This window comes from Miniopterus natalensis, chromosome 4 (genome assembly GCF_054644295.1).
Source record: "Miniopterus natalensis isolate mMinNat1 chromosome 4, mMinNat1.hap1, whole genome shotgun sequence".
Taxonomy (NCBI): domain Eukaryota; kingdom Metazoa; phylum Chordata; class Mammalia; order Chiroptera; family Miniopteridae; genus Miniopterus; species Miniopterus natalensis.
Genome location: NC_142084.1, coordinates 70080283 through 70103272, shown reverse-complemented (window position 1 = coordinate 70103272; position 22990 = coordinate 70080283). Strand labels below are relative to the sequence as shown.

Below are 22990 nucleotides of genomic sequence, written 5' to 3'. Positions count from 1 at the left end.
TGACTTACTGTGTGGCATTTGACAAGCCATGTAACCTCTCTGAGCCTCTATCATGTTGTCTACAAAATAACAGGGTGATGCCAGGGGATTTGCCATGGTTTCAACTTGCTCTGATTCAGTGGTGAAAGTTGAAACCATGAGGGTGAATGGATGGAGTTTCTGGAGAGAGGGTAGAGTCCAGGGCCTAATGGTGGTGGTAGGGGGAAGCAGTGTTAATTAAGAGGGAGAGAGAGATTCAGAAAAGGAGGAGACATCTCTATTAGACAGAGAGAGACCATGAACTAGGAGGACAGTGTTAAGATACCAGCATGCTCGCCAAGGAATTGGGGTCTTAGACAGAGAGAACGATTCTTGCCTTACTGAATTTTTAGGAATTGGGAGGGAATCTCTGGGATATAGGAATGGATGTGGGCTCAGGAAGAGGTTACAACTCTAGGTGAGACTTAGAAGCCAGTAAAGGTTTGATTGAGATGGGAGGTAGTGAGTGGGCATTGGTTTATTAGTGAAAAATCTTAAGCTTTATCCAGTTATATTTATATGGCTATGCTTCATAAAAGATAGAAAGGGGTTTCAGATAAGCATAGGAGCAGAAAGTGGAATAAGTGAGTACCCTCTTAGGTTGCATTAATAGAGGTAAAGAGTCCAGCCTGAGGGAGGTGATCTTATTGTTGTCACCATGCCTGTGCTCAGTTTTAGCTGGATTGCTTTAAGAAGGACAGGGACAGATCGAAGGAAGACGTGCATAGAGGTGTGAAGAAAGGACTGAGTGACATTTAGCTTTGGGGAAAGAAGATTTTGGGGGAGTAGTGAGAGCTGCCATTAAACATCTGAGGGGCAGGAGAGCACCTGAAAGGAGGCCTCTCCCTTCCCTTACTACTACTGCAGATAGAGCTGTTTCCGAAGGGTGCTTTGGATTTCAGGGTTCACTTTCCTTTCTTCCCCTTCCTGAACCAGCTCTGCTTCTGCCATCCTCCGGGTTACCTGCAGCAGGAGGTGTGGTCAGCTTGGGGCTGGGCCCCTGGGGGAGTTGGTATAAAGGGCTTATGGGGAGAAGGTTAGAGAAGAAAGCAGGTGGGTACCTCTGTCCTCAGATGGGTGATCTTTATTGTCTCATCCTATATCATCATCTCTATGGAATCATTGGTTGGACATCTTGTTATGTATTTTTTTCAAATCCACCATAACAGCATATAACCATTAGAAAAAAAAGTTGGCCCAAACTTTTAATAGGAATTTTTGTTTTGTTTACAGAAATTTATCTGTATTTTATCTAAATTATCTCACATATTGTGGGCTTTGGAATCTTCTGCATTAGGGAAAGTCACTGCTAGGAGATGGGCATCCTAGTTTATGTGTTGGGACCTGGGTTGGATTTGGGGCTGGGAACAGGGGAGGGAAAAATGCAGAAAGGTTTGGAAGAGGCTCAGCCCACTCTGCTTGCTCCCTGCTCAGGCTGGGTAGGGGTTCCAGGTACCTTGTCCCAACTTACCTCTGTCAGAAGCTCCAGGATTGGTCCTTTCCTGTTTATGAACACATCAACCAGAGTCTGGATGAAGTAGGAGCCGTCTTTGTCGTGTCTGTAGGAAATATACCCTGGGAATTGCAGAGAAGTGGGCTCAGGGAAGCTCCAGTGGGGGTGGGAGGGTGGGGGTAGGGGTGGTGCAAGAGGGCCTGGGAAAGGGTGGGTCCTGGAGGAGTGTCTCAGGGGTCAGGAGTGGTGGGTGAGGTGGGGGAGCAGAGACCACCTTGGGTCAGCTGGGAGCTCATACCCTCCACGGTGGAGTAGATGTGGAGGGTGTCCGTATATGTTGGGATGGTTTGAAGACTGTCTTTTGTGATCATCTCAATATTGTCTCCACCTACTGTTTGACCAGGGTCCTTTTTTTCTGAAACATCAAGAAGAGGAAAAGTCAAAGTCAGAGAGAAAGATGGGGAAAGGAGTAGTCATAAGATAGATTAACAATGCAAGACAGCTGGGGCTCTAGATCTGGGATAGGACTGGATCAGGAACACAAGCTCTGTGCTCTTGGCTCTGTCCCCACCTCCTCTACAGGCTTGCACAATGTACACCTTAGGCTTGGCTCTCAGGGCCTGGCAGTTCTTGTTATTTAGAACCTTGAAGAGGTTCTCCAGCTCGACCATCTGCTCATCTTCCCCTTCAAGGTAACCTTCTAGCCCATGTGCCATGAGCACCACGAAAGCACAGCTGATGAAGTCTTTCCGGGCATCAATGGCCTGCTGGAATTTTTCCACTTCTTCCTGGAATTGCTAGAGCAAGAGGAACGGCCAGACTCAAGTGCATCCCTGGAGCCCACCTTCCCATCCAGCCCTTCCTCCATTGGCCTGGGATGGCTGCACAGTACCTGGGCAGTAGGGTCTCTCTTTATGGTACTCTCAAATCCCAGCTGCTGGAACATGCGTTCCAGGGCGACTAGGTCTGCCTCTGAACCTTCGCGGGCTTTGGTGACACACAGTGTCAGGGCTACACGGGCACCTGACATATCATATGTCTCCTGGCCAAGAGATGACAAAAATCATTAAAGGGGACCAAGGAGAAGCAGGAGATGTTGTCTAAAGAGGACTGGGGTTAGGGTTTCTGGGTAAAATACTGGATGCCCAGTTACACTCAAATTTCAGATTATTAAAAAAATGAGATTTTTTAGTACAAGTAAGTGGAACCCCAGTTCTCAAACTTAATTCATTCTGGAAGGCTGTTTGAGAAGCGATTTGTTCAAAAGCTGAATCATTTTTTCCCATTAGAAAATATTCACAGCACAATTTCCTGAGATGTTAACAATGCGAGTTTTAGCTGTAAACTGACTCATACTTGTGCATTCTCTCCTTTGTTACCTGAGAGATACATGACTGATCATACAGGTATCAGCATGAAAGGGTTGTCAGTTGAGAACTGAAGTTTTGTTCAACAACCAAGACATTTTGTCCTGTGAACAACTTGGTTGAGAACTGAATTGTTTGAGATGGGAGATGTTCGAGAACTGAGTTTTGACTCTATGTCCCAAATATTGCATGGGATATATTTATATAATAAGATTATCTGTTGTTGATGTGAAATTCTAATTTTACTGGGCATCCTTTACTTTTTTATTAAATTTTTTGAAGTAACATTTGTTAATAACATTATATAAATTTCAGGTATACAGCATTAAAATTTCATATCTGTGTACTATATTGTGTGCTCACCACCAAAAATCTAATTTGCTTCCAGGGGTCCAGCTCTGTTTTAGTCCTGTATGAACTTGGGAAAGTCACTCCTATCTGAGCCTCAGTTTCCAAAAATAGACAGTGAATGTGTGTGAAGGATTTTGAAGGTCCTTCCAGTTGTCACATTTGGCGGCTTTGTCTCTCCATCCTTTTCATGAGTGTTCTAAGTATTACTTTCTCATTCACAGGGGTCTCAAAATTCCTGAAGCTAATGTTGAGATCCTATCTTATCCCATCTGAAGAAGAAAGATGTTTGGATCAAAATTTCTTTTCAGAAGAGAAGCATGATACTTTGAGAGAGATGTAGTAGGGAACCCCCAACTTGGGTTCCATCTCTGGGTCTTTTTCTCCATTTGAGTGATCACAAAGCACCTTTTACCTCTGAATTCACATTATGATTTCTCATCCTCTCTACTGGCTCTGAAACATTAAGCTCTTCACCTCCCATCTCCTCAAAGGCTCCCACCCCTCTCCCCCAACCTGCACCAACCCACCTCTTCCAAAGGCTGAGGACTGCTCATGTCTCCTCTGATTCGGAGTCCAGTTATTAGCACCCTTGGCTGATCCTAGGGGTTCAAGAGAAGAGAGATGGAAGGTCCCCAAAGGAATGCAGAGGGGCTCAGGGTATAGGCTGGTTTGTACATCTGGAATTTTGAGACCGAATAGGACCCCAGTGGTTGGGACTTGTTTCATGGTCAAACCTGAGCAAAAGATGACAGTCCATGAAGTATGTCTTCTTGAGTGGGACACTCCTGTGGTGTTTTCCACCCCTGGCTGTCTCCAGAACTCTTGCTAGGCCCACCCCACAATGCCACTCATCTGGAAATTTTCATTACTGGACTGATAAACAGGGCAAGCAGCCCTATGTATGCCCCTTTGCCACCCAGGAGCTGACTGGTTGAAGAGGCATCAACAAGGAGATGCTTTGGGGTTGGGTCTAAAATGAGAAGATTATCAAAGTGGAGAAAGCTACTTTAAAACACTCCTTCCCTCTCTGCCTTGAGCCTGAACCTCTAAGTTCTTCATTCTCATCTGAGTCTTGTTCTACTCTCTGGCTGACGAGAATGAGGTTTGCCATATTCTTGCTGTTTTCCCGACTCCTTGCCTTTTCTTATACTTCCTCAGCCTGAAATGCTTCTTTACTAGTCAAGGCTCTTCTCTGCCAACTTGGGTGGCATCATGTCTGTTATGTCTTTCCCCCACACCCACTTATGTCTCCGCTCATCTATCCACTCATTGATCTATCCATTGATCCATTGTTTGATTGATAAATTGATCGAACTATCCATCCATCTATCCATCCACTTATCCATTCAATCAAATATCTATCCATCAAATATTTTCTGGGTGTCTATTATGAGCTACACACCGAGAATACACTATATAAGACAGACATGCTCCCTGCCCTTGTGTAGCTCTAGTTTATGACAGAAATGAACATTAAGTCTCTCTCACTCTTTTTTCCTTACACACACACACACACACACACACACACACACACACACACACACAATGGAGCCAGTCAGTGCTGTAAGGAAAGAGAAGCCAAATACTGTGAAGGAGAGAAAGTAGAAGGATAGAAGGAGCATGGATTCTGGAGCCAGATAAACCAAAATCAAGTTCTGCCTTGGCTTCTTCCCAGATGTGTGACCTTGAGCATCTTGCTCTCCTCTCTGAGACAGTTTTCCCATCTGAAAGGACCTTGAAAGAGCACTAGATGCTCTACAGTTACAGCAAACAAGGTAGGTTCAATGATCCCTGTTAAGCCACTAAAAGTTGCTTCTCCCCTCCCCAGACTACCACAGCTCTGTCTGTTTAGACTTGCATTACAGCAGTGCTTTTGATTTTTATTCTTGTGGCTGAGCTGGCAGCTCAGTTTTTAGCATTGAAAGCCTGACTTCTCTGTCCCCATCTCCATCAGAGTCACCAGTGTGGGAATGGGCACAGAGAAGGTGTTGGGGAGAATTTGTTGAACAAACAAATAATAAACAAATAAACAAATGAAAGAAAGGATGGATGGATGGGTGAAAATATGCATTCATGTAATGAGAAGGGAAAAGAGAGAGAGGGGCCAATATCTGTCAAATCACTTACTGTCTCTAGAAGTAGCTGCTCCTTAAAGCCAGGCCATCTCACCACTCTCTTAGTTTCCAATAGGACTGGGCACGAAAGAGGGGTCAGGTCCACGTGCTGACTTTGGAGAAGGAGTTGACAGTACAGAATCTTCCCAGGTTTCTCCTGAGGAGCCTGTCTGTGAATTGGGCAGCACAGCTGTCTAGGCCTTTATTGCCCCTAAGTTTTCTAGCCCTCAAGAAACCTCATGACACAAGGGAAACACCCTTGATGAAGAAATGGACCTAAATACCCACATAATGAGTAATGGCAAAGCTCAGTCAACACCCCCTGGCTAAGGAGGCTGAGGCAGAGCATGCACACCAGCCAGGGCTTTTACACCAGCCCACCGCAAGCACTGCCCCACCCCCAGGTCCAGCTCCTCTGGCTGTCATCAATCCATCATTTCCATCATTATGCCCACTTACATCTTTTCCACATTCAACAGTGCAGGTAATACCAACTTCACTTGTTTATTACCTTGCCAAGTATTCTACAACCTGAAGCGATCAGCATTATTTACTCCCACTTTTCAGAGAGAAGAACACTGAGACTCATAGAGGTAAAATGACTGCTCAGAGTTACTCAATCAGTGATTGGCATAGTTGGCATTCAAACCCAGGAAGGTCCAGCCTCTGAGAGCCCAGTCCAGCTGCCCCAACTGATGCTCCACAGCCGTCTCAGCTTCTTTCTTCGCTTCCTCATGACCTCCCTCCTCTATTCATTTTCAGCCTTTATTTCACTTCACCTCATTTTATTTTAACAGCTTTAAAATAATATAATTCACATATCATACAACTCACCCATTTAAAGTGTACAATTCAATGGTTTTTTACTATATTCACAGTTGTGCAACCATTACCACAGTCCATTTTAGAACCTTTTCACCACTTCAAAAAGAAACTCAGTGCCCTTTAGTTATTGCTCCCAATCTCCATCCAAATCTCTCAGCCCCTGGCAGCCACTAATCTATATTCTCTCTCTCTAGATTTCCCTGTTATAGACATTTCACATGAATGCAATCATGTAATTGTGATCTTAAGTGTTTGGCTTCTTTCAGGATAATACTTTTAAGGTTCATCCATGTTGTAGCCCATATCAGTACATCATTCCTTTAGAGCTGAATAATATTCCATATAGAGATACCTCATTTTGTTTATTTATCCATCCATAAATGCAAGTTTGGATTGTTTCTAGCTTTTGGCTATTGTGAATGATGTTGCTATAAACATTAGCAAATAAGTCTTTGTGTGGATGTATGTTTTCATTTCTTTTGGGCTTATATGTAGGAGTGAAATATTCAAGCAATACTGGAATGTATTCAGCAAAACCGGAACATTCCCATAAAATGCTGCAGCCACTGTGGAAAATGGTAATGATGGTTCCTTTAAAAATTAAACACTGAACTATTTGATAAAGCAATTCCACTTCTGGGTTTATATCCCCCCAAATTGAAAGCAGATGTTGAAAATAGTTTTGCACATTCCTGCTCACAGCAGTTCATTATTCTCAATGGTTAAAAGGTGGAAGCAACCCAAGTGTCCACCAACAGGCGAATGGACAGAAAGAAATGTGGCCCATCCACTCAGCCTTAAAAAGGAAGGACATTCTGATACATCCTACAACATGGATGAACCTTGAGGACTTTATACTAAGAGAAAGAAGTCAGACACAAAAGGACACATATTGTTTGATTCCATGAATATGAGGTCTCTAGAGGAGTCAGATTCATATAGAGAGAAAGTAGGATGGTGGGTGCCAGGGGTTGGGGAATGGGGATGGCAGTTACTGTTTCATAGGGACAGAATTTGTTTGCAAAATAAAAAACTCTGTACGCAGACAGTGGTGATGGTTATACAATAATGCGAATGTGTTTAATGCCACTGAACTGTAAACTTAAAAATGGTTAAAATGGTAAATTTTATATTATGTCTATTTTACCACAATAACAAAATTTTAAAAAGCTGGGACATTATCATCCCCCCAGGTCTTTCTTTTGTTTCAAGGTAACTCAGGCACCAGGTGGGGCAGTTTCTCTCCAAACCCCCATCTCTGCATCGACTTATATACATTTATAGCTGTTTGTTATGTATGTTGGCTCGTTCTACTGAATTGTTCTGTTACTGGCTTTGTTCACTTAATTCTATGTCTGGGTCATCTTTCTATGTTGGTACCTATGGAATAAACTGATTTTTCTTTTCTTAAAAAGACTTTTTATCAAAGATATCTACATGCAGAAAAAAAGCACAGATCATAAGTATGCAGCTTGATGAATTTCCACAGACTAAACACACCCATGCAATCAGGACCTGATGAAGAAAAAGAATGTGACCAGATTCCTGCCCCTGAATTTCCTCTCCTGTTCCCTTTCTCATCACTACCCCACCCCTGTCTGTCCCAAATACTATGCTGATATACAACACTATAGATGAACTTGTCCTGATTTTGGTTCTTTATATAAATGAAATCACACAATAGTTCTCTTTTCTATCTCATTTTGTTTATTCAACATTATGTTTGTGAGATTTAATCTTTTTTGGCATGTGTCTGTAGGACTTCCATCTTATTGCTTAAGAGCAGTATTTCTCAATCATTTTTTCATTACCACTCCCCAAGCAGCCATTTCAATTACCCCTCTGTGAAATTTAATACCATAGATATATTATGTATCTCTACCATTGTCTTATCTGTCTATCTATCATCCATTCATCTGTATCTATTTTTATCTACATATTGTAGGTATATCTGTATATTTTTTACTCTCCAAAACCAATTTTTGCCCCATGTGGAGGTAAAATATTGCTCCCCTTGAGGACACATGCTTTGTAGTATTCCATTGTGTGAATATACTGCAACTTATTTATCCAGTCTATTATTCATGGGCATTTGGGTAGTTTCTAGTTTTTTTTCTAGCCATGAAACCATACACATTCTAGTACATACCTTTTAATGAATATGTACACATTTCTGTTGGGCATATACTTGAGTAGATTACTGGGTAATCAGGAATGTCTATGTATAGCTTCAGTAGCTATTGCCAAACAATTTTCCAAAGGGGTCTGCCACTTAAAAAAAAAAGTTTTTATTGATTTTTAGAGAGAGGGGAAGGGAGAGGGATGGAGAAATAGAAACATCGATGAGAGAGAAACATCATTGATAAGCTGCCTCCTGCACATCCCCTACTGGAAATCAAGCCTGCAACCTGGGCATGTGCCCTGACCGGGAATTGAACTGTACCCTTTTGTTCCTAGGTCACACTGGCTGGGCAACGGGTTTGCCACTTTTACCCTCCCACCAGCAGTGCATGAGGGCTCCATTCTATGCCAACACTTGGTATTTTCCATCATTTTCATTTTAACCATTCCAGTGCATGTGCCACATCATTGGTTTTATGAGCCACGCAATATTCCATCGAATGGACGTACAGTCACTTAATCATCACCCTGCTGATGGACATTTCAAGTGTTTTCAGTTTTTCCACCAAGACAAATATCGCTGCCAGGAGCAACCTTGTACATTTCTTTTCAGGCACAAGCTTGAGCCTTTTCTGGAGGAGAGGTTCTTAGAAGTAGAATTACTGGTTCAAAGGGCATAGGCATAAAAGTTTAATAAATTCCAGCTTGCCAGCTGACTGCCAAAGGCTTTAGCAATTTGCTTTCCATCTCAATATATAAGTGAGTGCCCATATCTCTGCATCATCAAAAATACAGGATATTCCCGTTAAGTGCCAGTTTCCTCACATGAGAAATGAAGATCCACTAGGGCTGCTGGGGAGATTCGGAGAGGTATCCTGTACATAAAGCACCCAGTAATGATACTTCTTGGCATATAGGAGAACACTATGTTTTCTTCTTTTCCATCTCTCCTTCTTCCTCTTCTAGTTCTCCTTCAATCACTTTATTAAATACTTATTGAGCACTGTGTCTGATGCTGGGTCAGCATTGCCGAATAAAACTGATGTAGCCTCCATCTTTGTGAGGATTACAACCTCATGTCATCTCATTCTCTTCCTCCCCCTTCTCCGCTGTCACCAACAGCACCCATAGATCTTGAAAAGTGCTTTATTAACCCTAGCACTGTAACGAGGTTTAATTACAGATCATGTCGCAACCATGAGTATTCTGGGCAGGGTAGGACTTGGGGGCTGTTGGACTGTGCATGTAGGAAATTATCCCCTCTTATGTTCCTTCTCAAAGACCCAGGTAAGGTCTGACCATTCCAGGAGAAGATAGAACAACACACCTGGGAGTGATGGGATGTTCTACAAAGATTGGGAGATGTGACATCACCTGGTTCTGTGATGGTGTAAAAAAGCAACATTGTTCATTGAAAGAGAAAGAAAAACCAGAGAAAGACCCACTCCAACTGGACCCAACATCCCATCCTCATCTGATGCCAAACATTTTAGCCAAACTCTGCTTCTGCCATCTTCTTCCTTCTTGAAATCTTATTGTTTCAGAGTCTGGTCAGTGAAGAAGACTGACTCTTGGAGGAAGGAATTGGAAATGTGGGCGTTTGCAATGGTGTGTTGGAAAATGTTCAACAATTGGCTTTCTCTAAATGAACAAACAAACAAAAAAAGCAAAAAAAGGCCTGATTTGTAATGTTTGCCAATTTCCATGGTGTAAATACTCTCTTGGCTGATTTCAAGTTAGCAACATGGTGTCACTGAACATGGAGTTGGGAAGAGCTGGCTGCAGCAACCATTGAGTGTCTCACAGGGAGTCCTTAAGAGGGCTCAGCCTCATGTGCCAGGATTCAAAAGGTTATTTCTTGAGACAGTTTTTCTTCAGAAAAGCTGGTGGGTCTGGACAGCCCTGTCCCTAGGGACAGAGGCCATGTTTGAATATTTCATTCAGAGTCAGACGCATAGTAGGTGCATAGGAAGGAAGAGCTGAGTGGATGAATGAGCTGGGATGTCTCATCTCCTGAAATGGAGTGTGGCAGAAATGATTACTTATCAATTTCTCCTCAGTCCATCAATGACAAGACTTCAGAAGGTCCTGGCCCTCTAATGAGATCTATATTTACTGTCAGTGTGTGAGAGAAGGAAGTGTCACTCTGGCTGAAATAACTGTTAATCAACTAGTTAAATTGATTAATTATATTAATGAGTTATCTGATAATGAGAGAAAGACAACTTGATGAGAAGGCTCCATGGATGAATGTATGCCTAGAGATCATAAGGTTGCAGATTGGCTTCCAAGAGAAGCTGGCACTTAATGAAGACCTGAGAAATGAGTAGGTGCTTTCCAGGTGGCCATATGCACAAAGCAGCTCAGGAGAGGGATCCCAGCATAGCCGAGGTGAAGAAAAGAGCTTGGTAGCTCAAGGTACCATGCTTGCTTCCTTGTGGCTGGTTAATAAAGTGTAAAGGATGGTGGTAGTGATAAGTCAAGGAATGGGTGGGATCAGGAAGGGGCTTGAAGCTACCCTAGGGAGTTAAATTTGTTTTGCCCAGGACTTAAGGGTTTTCTGTGATGTGGGGATTTCAGTACTAAAAACTCAGAGAAGTCCCAGGCAAAGTGAAATGAGTTGGTCTCCTATCTGAGAGGCAATGGGGAGCCATTGAGGAATTCTGAGCTGGGGAGTGATATGATAACTCTTGGTTGTTAAAAGATGAATTGTATCTCAGGTAAAATGAAGATTCTACAGGAAGCTGTCTCTGAACCCTCCCTAGACCAGGTCAGATCCCAACTTCCCGGGCTCCCTCCACTTCTTCTGGGCAGCAGTATTCTTATATGATGCTGATTTGATGTCTGCCTTCCCCAAGGACAGCTGGCTGGTGAGAACATGAGCCACACTCCTAGTTTACTGGGCACCTGGCATGACTCATGGGACACGTTCAATAAATGCCTGTAAGGAACAAATGCCTGGTGTTGTCAGAATTGGCACTTGTGCTCCCTAGCCCTATAAGTATAAACTGGGAATAATACTACCTCCGTCATCAAAACTGTAGAGTGGAAACATCTAACACAAGACTTGGGGGTAGGAGGGGGCTCAAGAATAGGTGCTCAAGAACTCTTAGTGGAGTATGAACCAGAATGGTAAGGAGAAAAGAATGATTCACTACGGGCTGGAACAACTGTTAGTTAATTAATCAACTAATTAAATTGAGGAATTATATTTATTATTACTAATTTAATAGCTGGCTAATTTTATTATTTGATGAAATGTGATTGTTTTATTTTCTGATAGTGCACTGTCTTCATGGAGCTCTCATGGGGGATCCAGAGAGCCCTTAGAGGTTTAGGTGACCAGTGCTGAGATTAGGGTAACAGGGGGCCCTTGGGGCCTTGAGGATACCCCTGCCCTCGCCCAGCACAGAAAGGAGGCTGGACTGTTCCCAGACTGTGTTCCCATTGTGGCTTGGCTGCAGGCTGATCACTTAACTGCTCTGAGCCAAAATTGCCTTACCTGTTAAAACCTATTTTGAGAACTTTTGTGAGGCTAAAACAAAATGATTACTGTAAAGTGACCTGGCCTCATTGGACCATTGGACAGGCTCTGGGTTAGACCCTGTTTTTGGAGCTGTGGATACGTCATTTTCATGGGCTCATGGATCAGGGCAGTGTTTCCCTTCCATGGCAGCATGAAGCAGCTACTTGGGGAGCTCTTAGAAACACAGATGCTTGGGTCCTTCTCCAGAAGATTCTGATTTAAGTTATCAAGGTGCGGTTCTGACAGTGGTATTTTAAAAAAAGTAACCCAGGTGAATTGGGTTGCAAGGTCAAATCCCACTGGTTTTGTGGGAAGGGACGAAGAAAAACTGAGTGAATGAATAAAATAATTCAGATGGTGACACATGTTTAAGATGGAAATCGACAAGATGAGGTGACGGAGAATGACCAGAATGGTTGAGGTGGGTCTTTGGGGAGATTGCACTCAAACCGAGCCCTGGGAAGTATAGGTGCTTAATTCACAGGGCTTCTTCTTTCCCTTACACCACTGAGTCTCCAACTTGGCTGCCCAATGGAATCACCATTGGAGTTTAAAAAATATATTAATGCCTGGCTCTCATCCTCAGAGATCTGGTTTAGTTGGATCCCAGGCCATACATAACAAATTTACCATTGTAGCCATGACTCTGGATTCATTCTGTCTCTGTAGATTGGTTATTCTTATTCACAATAACCAAAAGATGGAAGCAACACAAATGTCCATCAGTGGGATGAGTGCATAAACAAAATGTGGCCCATCCATACAATGGATATTATCCAAGACATAAAAGAGTATGAAGCTCGGATATATGCTACAATATGAATGGACCTTGAAAGTATTATGCTCAGCTAAAGGAGCCAGATAGGCCACATAGTGTGTGGTGTCATCGGCTTTTTAGAAGCCCCAGATGGCTGTGATGTGCAACAAAGCTTTCAGATCACCGCCTGATACTGTACAGAGTTTCAATCAGTGAAAGACTGATGCCCAAGTATGGGTGACACTGTTCACAATTACAGTCAGCAATGACACCCCAAACTTGAAACAAACTTATTTCTCAGGCAGATGTGGGTGAGGGTGTCCTGTCCCAAAGCCACCCAGTCTCTCTGACTGTTCTGCAGCAAAGTGAGGGGAGATGCTTCACTGAACATGCACATGCTTCCTGGGCACAACTTTTCTGTGAGTTTACAGGCATGGTTGGCAAGTCCTTCTTTCACACATTGCCAGAGAATGGCCAGGTACCCAAAGAGCTCTTGCTCACCCCCTGAACACATGCATGAACTCATCTTTGCAACAATAAGTCCCTTTCCTTGCCCAATGCCTCTATTTGCATCTGTGTCACCAGCCCATTGTCCCATCTGAACCTCAGGTCCTTTGTGGAGCTGCAGCAGTGAGATCTCATTGTGATGAAAGGAGGCGGTATTGCTTAAAGACTTGGCAACTTCTTGCCATTCCAGGCTCCCTTGGCCAGTAAACAACCCAGAGTGCCTGACTAGACAAGACGAGTTGGTATCTTGTCCAACAGGATTTTATCAGTCACAGTCAGGCAAGATGCCCATGTATTCCAGGAGCTCCTTCCCTTTCAGAATTTTGCAAGTCACTGAGCTTGCAATAGAATGCGGGGCAGAGGCAAGCAGCTCTCATTTCTCAGGTACCCACCCTGAGCATTTGAAGGATGGGAACTCTTGTCCTGATGACTGTGAGATTGTACAGAGAAAACAGGTTTAGAAAAGTTAAGGAAGTTGACTTAAAAGTGCCACTGCTGGGTTCAGAGGGCAGTTCCCTCAGACTCCTGAGTTCTCTTATATTCCTTCTGTCATAACCCAAGGGTCAGATCAAAGAAAAATAAATTTAAAAAGGGCTTAGTTACTCTCTCAACTCCAGTCTGAGAAGGTCACATGAGCTTAGGAGAATAAATGAGCCAGCCCAAGCTGCTCAGGGTGGCCTGAAGCAGGCCTAGAAACCAGAGTCCTCTCTCTGACCTTCTCTACATGGCCTGGGCATAAATCTTTTATTGTAGAGTATAAGGCAGTGGTTCGAAAGCTTTGCTTAGATAACATCACAGCTATCTGAGGCTTTAAAAAATCCTGTGACACCACATATTATGTGGCCCTTGTGTCTGACTCCTTTAGCTGAGCATAATGCTTTCAATGTCCATTCATATCAGTTATTATGAATAAGAATAGGCCAATCTATAGAGTCAGAATGAATCCAGAGTCATGGTTGCAAGGGAGGGTAGGAAAGAATGAACTGGTAAATGGGTATGGGGTTTCTATTTGGGCCCACTGTACTCAATGGCATTTTCTGGCCTGGTCCACCCCTTGGGCATCTATTTCTCAGTTGCTCCCATCGCTACCAATTTGCTGTGAATGTGGGTGTACTTGTATATGATTGTGTATATGTGTATGTGTATAGGGGGATACAGGTAGAAGGGATGCAAATAAGGGGGGAACCTAGAGCAAGCAGATAATTGAGCAGAAGGCATGATAGCACAATGTTCAAAGACATAGGCTTCAGAATCAGAATGTTTGGGTTGGATGCCTGACCTCAGTGACTTGAATTATAAAACCTCTTGGTGGCTCAGTGTCCTTGTCTGTAAAGAAGAGATAGTAATTCCCACCTTACTTGAGTGTTGTCACGAGTTAATGTATTCAAAGTACATACAAAAGTGCCTGCTATTTAGAAAGAACTCTATTTTACTTCCTAAATACTTCTTGGATTCATTCTTTTCTCTCCAACATCACTTCCTAGTTGACATGGCCAACATCCATGACCTGGACAGCAGCTGCAGACTCCTAATCAATCTTCATAAGCTGGTTGGTGACCTGCCACAGCCCTGCTATACCCAGGAACCTGCCTCTTTGCTCTACACAGGAAGATTGGCTCTGGTCAGCTGGCTGGTGTTTTGGAAGCTGCGTGGTGAGTGCACTGCATATCTTTTTCGTGATGAGTGTGAAGGAAAGAGAGAATGGAGGTGGCCATGAACCAATACTATCAATGGGCTGAGCCAAGTGTCCTGGGGAGGGACCTGGTTCACAAAGCTGTGGGATGCCAGGATTAAGTAGCAAATAATGATGGCTATTGTGCTATTTAATAAGGCATGAGATAAAGATAAAAGTGAGCTTAGCAGAATAAGTGAGCATGATATGAAGAGTAATTATCATGTATTAGTGATGTGAACTAGCAGAAGTGGCAATTATGGTTACTCTAGAAAGGAAGTCACAAGCATGTTTTTATGTTCAGAAATGGAAGAGGAAAGAATGAGGGTGGCAGGTTCAACCCAGAGGATAAGACATTGTACAGAAGAAGCATTTGCATTCTCATGTGAGGTTTCTGGGCAGAATGGAAGGACAAAGATGGAGGCAAAGGGACAATCCCCAACTCCAGAAAGCACCTGCAAGAGGCTCAAAAGTCAGCAAGGTGGAGGTGGCTCTGTGTCCTGGAAGGATATATGGACTGCACCAATGGGCTTCCTTTCTCTCTGGCTTTGATCAGTAGGGAACACTGACCAATGGGGGGGGGGGGCGGTAGGGGCATCCACTCAGCAGCATTGCAAGGCTGGCTGTCCCTGACCACCTTGTCCCTTCAGATTTACCAAAGGCGAAGGCCACTCCCCACAAATAATTAGCACCTTGAACTGTCCCTACATCCTGCCTACTCCTTTCCAAATATAGGCAATTCTCATCATTCACTGTCGTTATGTTCTATAAAGTTGCCCAAATAGGCAACCATTGCTCCCAGAGAAAATAAAAGGGATAGGTTCTTACCAGCCTCTAGTCACAACACTTTTCTCAACTGCTCAATACCTAACCTTGTTTTATGTGTGTTTCTGTTTAAAGATGCCTTAGTTAATACATATTGTCCAAAAAATATTGTATATTAATGTGTGCAAGTCACTAATATTGAACTCAAGGCCAAAAGCACTATAACTAATGCCCAAACGAAGTTTGTCTAACATGCATTTTCTCTGTGAGGCCCATCACAGCCTTCTTGCCTAAGGAACACTAGACAGTACTTCAGAAATATGCTTAGGGGTTATTTTAAACAGCAAAATCACCAACGAAAAGAACAAAAATAGGAAAAAACATGGCACTAAGTAGACCTCGGAAACATTACTTGGTTTTCAAAAAACTTTAGTTGACATATAATATTATATTTGTCTCAGGTGTACAACATAATGATTCAACATTTATATACCTTACAAAGTGATCACCACAAAAAGTCTAGTAACCATCTGTCACTGTACAATTATGATACTATTGATTCTATTCCTTATGCTGTACATTGCATCTCCATGACTTATTTTACAACTGGGAAGTTGTATTTTTCAATCCCTTCCACTTGTCTGCCTATCCCTCCTCCCCCGCCCCCTCTGGCTACCATCAATTTGTTCTCTGTATCTATGAGTTTGTTTCAGTTTTATTCATTTGTTTTGTTTTTTAGATTCCAAAAATAAATAAATTCATATGGTATTTGTCTTTCTCTGTCTAACTTATTTCACTGAGCATAATACCTTCTAGGTCCGTCCATGTTGTCACAAATGGCAAGATGCCATTCTTTTTTATGACTGAGTAATATTCCATTTGGATGCTTGTTTCAGTAGGAAAGCTGAAACAAGAAAGCGCCTCGTTTGACCCTGGCTTGTTTGACCATGTTGGGCCATTAAAGTCTTTCACTGTTCTGTGCACACCTGCAAATGACTCTGAAAACCTCACAGTATTGGTTTGGGGGGTTATGAATAAATTTTAGTGAGTTAGGCAAATTCATAATACAGAATCTTCGAATCATGAGGATTGAACTATCATGTGTTTGTTCAACTTCCTTCAAGTTGCATGTGCTATTTGTTTCCTGTTGGTATCCTGATTGGTACAGGTAGAACATTCTTAACCCCCTGGAGCCCCCAGTGACTCTCAGACTGTGAAGTCCCTCTTGAGATAAGCTGGTTGTGGTGCCTAATGGTTCTGAGTCAGAGATGGTTAATTTGAACCCCTCAGCCCTACTCCTTCTCATCTCTGTGATCCTGGGTTGGTAGCTCCTTATTTTTTGTGCATTTCCTGTCAAATGGGCATAATTGACACCATCTTCACTTGGTTGTTATGGAGACCAGTGAAGATCATGGTGAGCCCATGGTACATGGCTGCAGTGTGGAACAAGGGAGCAGACTCAGGTTTAGTCCCACTTGGTCCCTCTCTGGCTCTGTGACCCTGGGCAAATGGGTGCACCTTCCTGAACATTTCCTTCTCTGTGAAATGTTGGTGGGGCTACATTGTGTCCATGTGACTGGTTGGCTTTGTCAAAAATATTTGTGAGGGCCATTCTTGGCATATACATAGTGAGCTCCATGAGGGAGGGACTGTGTTTGTGTTGGTCCTCACGTATCCTCAGCACTGAGCCCGGCCTCTGGTAGAGGACAGTTGCTTAGGAGATATTTGTGGCTTGAGTGAACACCTCTGTCCTATGTATGCCACACTCCGGGCCCTCCCCATGGAGAGCAGATGATTGTCACAGCTTGGTGTTTTGGGTTCTGTAACGGGAGGGTGTCCAGGAGACTAGGAGAATAGAGAGGAGAAACTGGATGGGTGGGTGCAGCTGGTGGGTTTCCTATAAGAGGCTGTGCTACAGCTGCATCCAAAAGGATGACGTTGGCTGCACTTGATCTACTTGTGAACTCCCTGAGATCAGGGACCACGTCAGTCCTGCTCACTGTGGCACTCTCAGTACCTGACTCGGCCCCAGAACTTGGTAGGGGCTCAAAAAGGGCGGGGGGGGGGGGGAGAAAGAAGGATGCTATGAATTTTGAGGGTGCTGTCCCCTCACCCCCCAAAAACACACACCAGGTGAATGGAGCAAAGGGCAGTGGAACTCAATCCCAACTTGAGCTGCTTGGGGTCTGGGAGAATAAATCTCCCCTAAATAGGGCTTCAGGAGAAGCCGCTAACCTCATTGTGCCTCAGTTTCCTCACTGGCAAATGAGGATGACAATGACTCAGTGCATTGAGGATGCTGAATATACAGTCACCACTCTGCAGGCCTTACACAAGGGAACTCATCTGTCCTTACAAGCCTTTGAGGTGGGTGCTCTACTTCTTCCTACCTACTGGTAGACACACAGAGGCCAGAGAGCAAGTGACCTGCCCAAGGCCACATAGCTCAGAAAGCCAGGATTTGAACCCCCAGGAACCTGGCACCCAAATCCATCTAGTGGACTTCCAGGATACACCGCCCATAAGGTGCTGTAGGGTAAGTGATTATATACAGCAGATGTCTAACAAATGTAATTATTGTTATTTTGCTAGAGGGCGCTCCGCGGGAGGGTCAGGGGAGAGGGAGGGTCCCCGGGCTGTGCGTTTCTGAGGGCCCAGCCCGAGCTAGGGGGACCTGCCGTCGGGGCAGAGGGTGCGCCTGTTACTTGGCAGTGTTGCTGGACTCCATGCGTGGTGGCCGTGGCGGCGGCGTGCGTGGGTCCCAGTCGTTGACCAACGCCTGCGCCTGCTGGTAGCTCACGTGCGGGTGCCGCTGGCGGAGGCGCAGGCGCACCACTTTGTAGTCCGCGTCGCGCCCGATCTCCTTGCAGTTGAGGCTGTCGGTGAGGTTCTTGCTCGTGGCGAGCAGATCCTCCAGGTTCTTTTCCATGTGTAAGTTGTGGCGCTGCAGCTTGTCAGTGCCCTGGAGAGGGGCGGGGCCGTACTGGGGGACGGGCGAAGGGGAGCCAGAGCGGGGGATGGGGGGTGGGGGGGGTGGGGGGGCAGGCACATCTGGGCCAGATGTGCTTGTGAAAGGAGCACAGCTGAGGAAGTGGTGGGCCTCAGATGGGGGCGGGGCACACGTGGGCCAGAAGCCCTCGGAAAAGAACCAGCGACAGTGGGGAGGGGGGAGTGCTGAGGGGGAGGTCCGACCTGGGGGGAGGGCGAGCTTCTGGGCAAAGGGTGCAAGGAGCTTCCTCAGGGCGGGACTGAGAGGGGAATCGTGTAACGAGTGAATGGGGTGGGGTGAGGCAGGCAGAGGTTGACTAGACTTATTGGAGACAGGGGACTTATTTGCGGGACTCATTTGGGAGGTAGTTGAAGGACCGACCAGCTTGAGTGAGAGCATCTTACCTGGGCTAGGTGTGCTGGAGGAAGAAGTCTTACCAGGGCGGGGCCGCGCCGGAGAGGGGGGGGCTGCGGGGGGCGGGGGGCGTACCTGGGCCAGGCGCGCGGCCTCCGGGAGCTGGGTGCCCACGTGTCTCTGGTACACGCGAACTAAGGGTCTGTCCAGTTTCTCTCGAGTCTCCAGGTGAGTTTTCAACAGAGGACCCTGGCGAGGTGCAGTGTGCGGAGAAGTGAGGCCCTGTCTACGTGGGCATCCCCGCCTCCTCCCCGCAGACCCTTCCCCTGAACCGTACCTTGATGAGGCCGCGGGTGATGTACATCTCCTGGTTGAATTTCCTGCACCGGTGGATAGTGCCCCTCATTAGTCCTAAGGTCATGTTCATTTTTTCCTGGGTGGGTGGGAGGGCAGGGGGATCACGTTGGCTCCCCGTCCGCTCTCTTCCTGTGTCCCCTTTCCCCAGCCTTGTACTCTCCCAGCCTAGCCCCAGGCCACCACCTCGGAGTTGCCCCGGTGCGCACCTTCAGCTCCGAGGTCTCGCGCATCTTTTGGGTCAGCGAGGCGCACACGCGGTCGCTTATCTGCAGCTGTTGCTCCCGGATGTCCTCCTCGTTCTTTGCCAGCTCTTGCAAGATGTCCTTGGACTCCATCAGCAGTCGCTTGGCTTCGTACAGCACCGTGGCGCACTCTGCAGGAAGGTGGGGCGGGCGTGGGGTGCCAAGCCCTCCCTCCCTGACCCTGGCTCTCTGTGTCCCTCTCTCTACTGTCACCTGGTGGTGGGCCTTGGGCGAGGGGGCTCTACTGAGGGCCTAGGAGAAAGTCCAGGGGAGGGGCTGTTAGTGGAGTGACTGAGAGAGTGTGGGAGGCAGGAGTGTGCAGGGTGAAGAGCTATTCCAGAACGTGGGCTCAGCTGGAGTCTGCCGTCTGGCTCTCAGCCCTCTCATTTGGTTTAGGGGGACAATTCTCCAGGAAAAGGGGCAGCTGAGAAGTGGAGTGGAGCAGGTGGGCATCCCCTATAGTGGACTCCTTTCTGTGGGGCCCTACCTGGTGTATACGTGCCCACCGGGTCTGGAGGCGGAGTTTTCTGACCCTGAGTGCTGGGGGATTGGACGTGGGAGAGGTTCACCCAGGAGTGGCGGCCGGCGAGCTCCAGAACCTTGTCCAGTGGCTTGTTCATTAAGTCCACAGCTTGGAGCCTCTCCTTGCAACAGAAGTCCAGAGTGTCGCGGCAGGAGGCCAGGGTCTAGGGGCAAGGAATGAGAGCCGCGAGAAAAGGCAGGAAGTGTGCTGGGAGGGTGGGGGATGGTAGCTGGACTTGATTTTTCTGCTGGGGGCTGCAAAGCGTTTCTGCTTCTGAACTGACCCTCTCCAGTTCTAGTTGCGGCTGAAAAGAAGCAACTTCCAAGTCGAAGTCCAGACACCCCACCTTCTCACCCTCCGTCCAGAAGCCTTCAATGAACCCTGGAAGTGGGGAAGGGAGGAGCAGTAGGGGCTGTCCGCAGCTTCCCTGTCCTGAGTGTCATTTGCTTAGGTTCTGTGTCTGGCTTTGCCCTGGCACCCTGAAAAAGCCCTTCCCCCATCGATGTCCCCAACGTCGAGGCAGCCTTTTCCTCCTCAACTTGCACTCACCCCACCCCTAGCCTCAGTGTCTCCCTTCCTCTTCTCAAATCAGTATCAGGAGCCCTCTGTAGTCCTCAGAGCCCCTCTCCTGGGATCTACTGCATCTGGACCCTCACCCCCATCCAAATCCTACTTCCACCATTATAAAATAAAGGATGCATGTATACATATATAGTCAGTTTTAAAAAAGAAAATCCTGGCATTTGTGACAACATGGATGAAATAAGCCAGATGCAGAAAGACCAATGCTACATGATCTTACTTATACATGGAATCTAACATAGTCAAGCTTATAGAAGCCAGGAGTAGAATGGTGGTTGCCAGGGGCTGGAGGAGAGAGAAATGGGGAGATGTTGGTCAAGCAGCACAAAGTTTCAGTTATGCAAGATGAGTAAGTTCTGAAGATCTAATATATGACAGCGTGACCACAGTTAACAATACTGTATTTTATCACTGAAATTTGCTAAGAGGGTGGATGCTAAGTGTCCTCACCACACAGGATAGTAACTATGTGAGGCGGTGTACCTTGGTTGTGGTGATAATTTCAAAATGTATACATGTATGGAATCTCAGGTTGTACATCTTAAATATATGTACAATTTTAAATTGTTAATTAGACCTCGCTAAAGCTGGGGGGAAAAAAGATACTTGACCTGAAACCACAATCCTGTCACTGGCTAGTCCTGTGCCTGGGGTGAGGCCATCTCTCCCTGAGCCTCAATTTTCCCATCTTCAATAAGGAACCCCAGTTTCAATTTCACAGGAGTGCTTTAAGGAGCTAACTCAATGACTGCACAGGGCTTGTCACAGAGAGGGTGTCTGTTGTTGTTCTGAGGCCCAGCTCCATCCCTCAGAGCAAAGCAGAAATACAGTGACTGTCAAATCAGGGTGAGTAGGTGGGAGGGTTGAGAGGTTTGCTGTTAGTCCCCAAGGTCAGAGTGGTCAGCTCATTAGGCAGCCAGGGGCACCCCTCCAGCCCCCTTCACTGGGTCCCAGGTATTCCTAACCTTGAGCATGGCCTCTGATTTTTCCATGTCTTTCTCCATTTTCCTCTTTAAGTTCTTTAACTCCTCCTTCTCCCAGGTCAGCATACTGTCAGCTTTGTCAGGGACCTGGAAAATGAAGAGGGAGACTCACACTCTCAGGAGAGGGCCAGCAGGAGAGCTCTCCTTCCAGGGTGGTAGAGGGTTTGCCAACCTCATAAACTCTGGGTTTGGAGAATGGAGTTGGGGGCACTCCCACCCTGTGGGGATCTTTCTGAGAAATCTTTATCCTTTAAGGGGGCTAGAGAGTGGGGCTGGGGTGTCTCCCTTTTGCAGGGGCTGGAAGTCTGAGGGTCTCAACCTGTAGGCAGGATCTTTATCACCCCATGATAAAGGGAGGGTTTCTCATGAAGGGGAGGGTTTCTCACTGAGGCTGGGGAGAGGTTTTTTGTTTTGTTTTGTTTGCTTTTTAAACATTTTGAGGAGAGTTTCATGGTTTGGGACCAGGACATCGTCCACTCTTCTAAGCATTGTATTTCACTGGATTTGGGCATTGAGATCTCATGACCACAGGAAGGTCTCACCCTGCAAGCCCGGGGGCTGGGTGGGTGATTGTGTTCCTGGGTTGGGGGTTGGAGGTTTCATTCTTGGGAAGAATGTCATCTAGTTTGATTCTGGGGTCTCATCTTCTCTTCCTGGCTGGGGGACTGGGAAACATCCCACCTGGGGTAAGGAGGGTGAGGGTCTGATCCCCATTGCAGGAGTGTGTGGATCTTCCTCCCTGGGTCTGGGGACCAAGGCACCTCATCTTGGGGATGTCCTCATATTCTCGTACTCTTACTCGCTGGAACTGGCGCCTGGGATGGGTGCTCTCTTTCCCGGGCGGGTTTTTTCCCCAAGCTGAGCTAAGGCTTCAGTCTTGGCGACTGGGCTTGGGTGGAGGGGGGATGTCCCACCTTCTCAGACTTGGGCCGGTAGCCCCGCAGCCTGACGCTCTGCTGGTTGATTAGCAGGCCCTTGCGCACCTCGCTGAGCCTGTGGTCAGTAGCCTCTCGCTGGCGGAGCAGCAGCCGCAGTTGCCCATTGATCTGCTGCTGCGCGCGACCCAGGCGGGCGGCGGTGACGCGCGCTCCCCGCGCGTGCGCCTGCACCAGGTCCGCGGTCTGCAGGGCGTGCGCGTCGCGGTTCAGGGGCAGCGGCAGGCGTGCGCCCCAGGCGGGCGGCTTCATCTTGCTCTTCCACAGCGTGACGCCCTCGCCCGGCGGCGGTCTCTCCAAGGTGCCGCCGCCTTTCACCATCTCCACGCGGAAGCGCCAGGGCAGGATATAGGCGGCCCGGCAGAGGTGGTGCGCCACGTGCGGGTCCCAGACGCTGTCCTTGGGTTGCCACATGGTCACCGCCTCCCGCCCGCAGCGGTCGGTCAGCTGCTGTGCCTTCAGCATCTGGGCCTGGGCCTCCTCGAGCCATGCTGGGGCCCCTACGCGCGTGTCCTGGCTATTCTCAAGCAGGGGTATCAGCGCTGGCAT

The 22990-nt window shown here is 46.5% G+C and overlaps 2 protein-coding genes across 2 annotated transcripts; both read right to left on the bottom strand.

Moving 5' to 3' along the window:
- Window positions 1-876: 876 nt before the first annotated feature.
- Window positions 877-3743, bottom strand: CASP14 (caspase 14). Its single transcript, XM_016209342.2, has 6 exons — window positions 3717-3743; window positions 2364-2513; window positions 2043-2268; window positions 1770-1886; window positions 1490-1593; window positions 877-981 (listed from the first exon to the last, which is right to left on the bottom strand). Exons 1-6 carry the CDS (start codon window positions 3741-3743, stop codon window positions 877-879), a joined length of 729 nt encoding a protein of 242 aa, XP_016064828.1.
- A 14434-nt stretch (window positions 3744-18177) lies between these two features.
- Window positions 18178-22990, bottom strand: TEKTL1 (tektin like 1). The gene is made up of 7 exons (XM_087816035.1): window positions 22421-22990; window positions 21489-21593; window positions 19906-20104; window positions 19383-19549; window positions 19157-19252; window positions 18955-19068; window positions 18178-18438 (listed from the first exon to the last, which is right to left on the bottom strand). The coding sequence occupies exons 1-7, from the start codon at window positions 22988-22990 to the stop codon at window positions 18178-18180; spliced, it is 1512 nt and encodes a 503-aa protein (XP_087672161.1).

What these genes read in the sequence shown, in the direction of transcription:
- TEKTL1 (XM_087816035.1), bottom strand. Translation starts at nt 22,990, where the DNA reads ATGCCAGCGCTGATACCCCTGCTTGAGAATAGCCAGGACACGCGCGTA. An exon ending in ACCGGCCCAAGTCTGAGAAG is followed by an intron (nt 21,594 to 22,420) that starts GTGGGACATCCC and finishes TTCATTTTCCAG; the next exon opens with GTCCCTGACAAAGCTGACAG. An exon ending in TCACCCGCGGCCTCATCAAG is followed by an intron (nt 19,069 to 19,156) that starts GTACGGTTCAGG and finishes GCACCTCGCCAG; the next exon opens with GGTCCTCTGTTGAAAACTCA.
- CASP14 (XM_016209342.2), bottom strand. Translation starts at nt 3,743, where the DNA reads ATGAGCAGTCCTCAGCCTTTGGAAGAG. An exon ending in AGAGAGACCCTACTGCCCAG is followed by an intron (nt 2,269 to 2,363) that starts GTACTGTGCAGC and finishes CTCTTGCTCTAG; the next exon opens with CAATTCCAGGAAGAAGTGGA. An exon ending in TCCTGGAGCTTCTGACAGAG is followed by an intron (nt 982 to 1,489) that starts GTAAGTTGGGAC and finishes CTCCTGCTGCAG; the next exon opens with GTAACCCGGAGGATGGCAGA.